Raw genomic sequence first — 1,301 nt, forward strand, 5'->3', positions numbered from 1 at the left:
CCACTGAGATTTTTGAAAGTTGCCCCATAACAGGTGAGTGATATCATCCATTCCTTTCCCTTGCAGTATAACGCATGTTGTCAGGGCACACCAATTTATAGAACTTGGTATTTGCTATTAAAATTGCTTCACTTTCATCAAACTTAAAACTTGTGCATCAAAGGACACAATCAACAAAGTGAAAAGGAAACCTATGAAAGAGGAGAAAATATTTGCAAATCATATATCTGATAAGGGGTTAACATCCAGAATATATGAACTCCTACAACCAAAAATGAAAAAATCAAATAATCCAACTTTAAAAATGTGCAAAGAACTTGTAACTTCATATCCATAAGGATGGCTACTATTAAAAAATGAACGAACAGAAAATAACAAGTGTTGGCAAGAATGTAGAGAAATTTGAACCCTGTGCGTTGTTTGTGGGATTGTGAAATGATGCAACTGCTATGGAAAACAGTGTAGAGGTTTCTCGAAAAACTAAAAATGAAACTACCATATGATCCAGTAATACCAATTCTGAGTATATGTCAAAAAGAATTGAAAGCAGGATCTCAAAAAGGTGTTTGCACACCCATGTTCATAGGAGCACTATTCACAATAGCCAAGAGGTAGACGCAATCCAAGTGTCTATCAGTGGATGAACGGATAAAGAAATGTGGTGTATAAATACAATGGAATATTATTCACCCTTAGAAGGAAGGAAATTCTGTCACATACTACAACATGGATGAACCTTGGGGACATTATGCTAAGTTAAAAAAGCCAGTCACAAAAAGACAAATAGTGTGTGTATCCATGAGGTATCTAACATACTCAAAATTCATAGAAACAGAATTGTGGTTGCCGGGGGCTGTGGGGAGGGGAAAAGGAAGTTGTTTTTAAGTGAGTACAGAGTTTCAGTTTTGCCAAATGAAAAAGTTCTAGAGAGCTGTTTCACAACAACGTGACCATACTTAGCAGTACTGAATTGCATACTTAAAAAATGGTTAAGATGATAACTTTGATGTTATGTTTCTTTAATTGCAATTTTTAAAAATGATCATCACAAAAAATTGCTTCACTTTCTTCATAAAGCCAAAATCAACACTTCTTAGCAAATGGGGACTTAAATAGTACTCTGAAGGTCACACGTGGACCAACACTTCATGAGCACAAAGTTGTTTGGTTGTTCATTGCCAATCCCCAGTCCTACCTTGGAGTAAATTGATTTCCCTGCTATCTCCATCGCTGAAGAGTCCCACGCTCTGTGCCTTCCGCCCATCCAGAGCTTTTTCTACGAGATAAAGCAGGCTCTCCAA

General features: G+C 36.8%; 1 protein-coding gene across 1 annotated transcript in view; it reads right to left on the reverse strand.

The window, feature by feature from the left end:
* The window catches only part of ECT2L (epithelial cell transforming 2 like), an 81,913-nt gene that overhangs the window by 41,533 nt on the left and 39,079 nt on the right, over positions 1-1,301 (reverse strand). Inside the window, exon 5 of the mRNA XM_012650482.1 lies at positions 1,196-1,293. Coding sequence (XP_012505936.1) covers positions 1,196-1,293 — 98 coding nt within the window. The remainder of the gene's footprint in view (positions 1-1,195; positions 1,294-1,301) is intronic.

The sequence above is a fragment of the Propithecus coquereli genome, unplaced genomic scaffold (genome assembly GCF_000956105.1).
Source record: "Propithecus coquereli isolate 6110/MARCELLA unplaced genomic scaffold, Pcoq_1.0 Scaffold329, whole genome shotgun sequence".
NCBI lineage: Eukaryota > Metazoa > Chordata > Mammalia > Primates > Indriidae > Propithecus > Propithecus coquereli.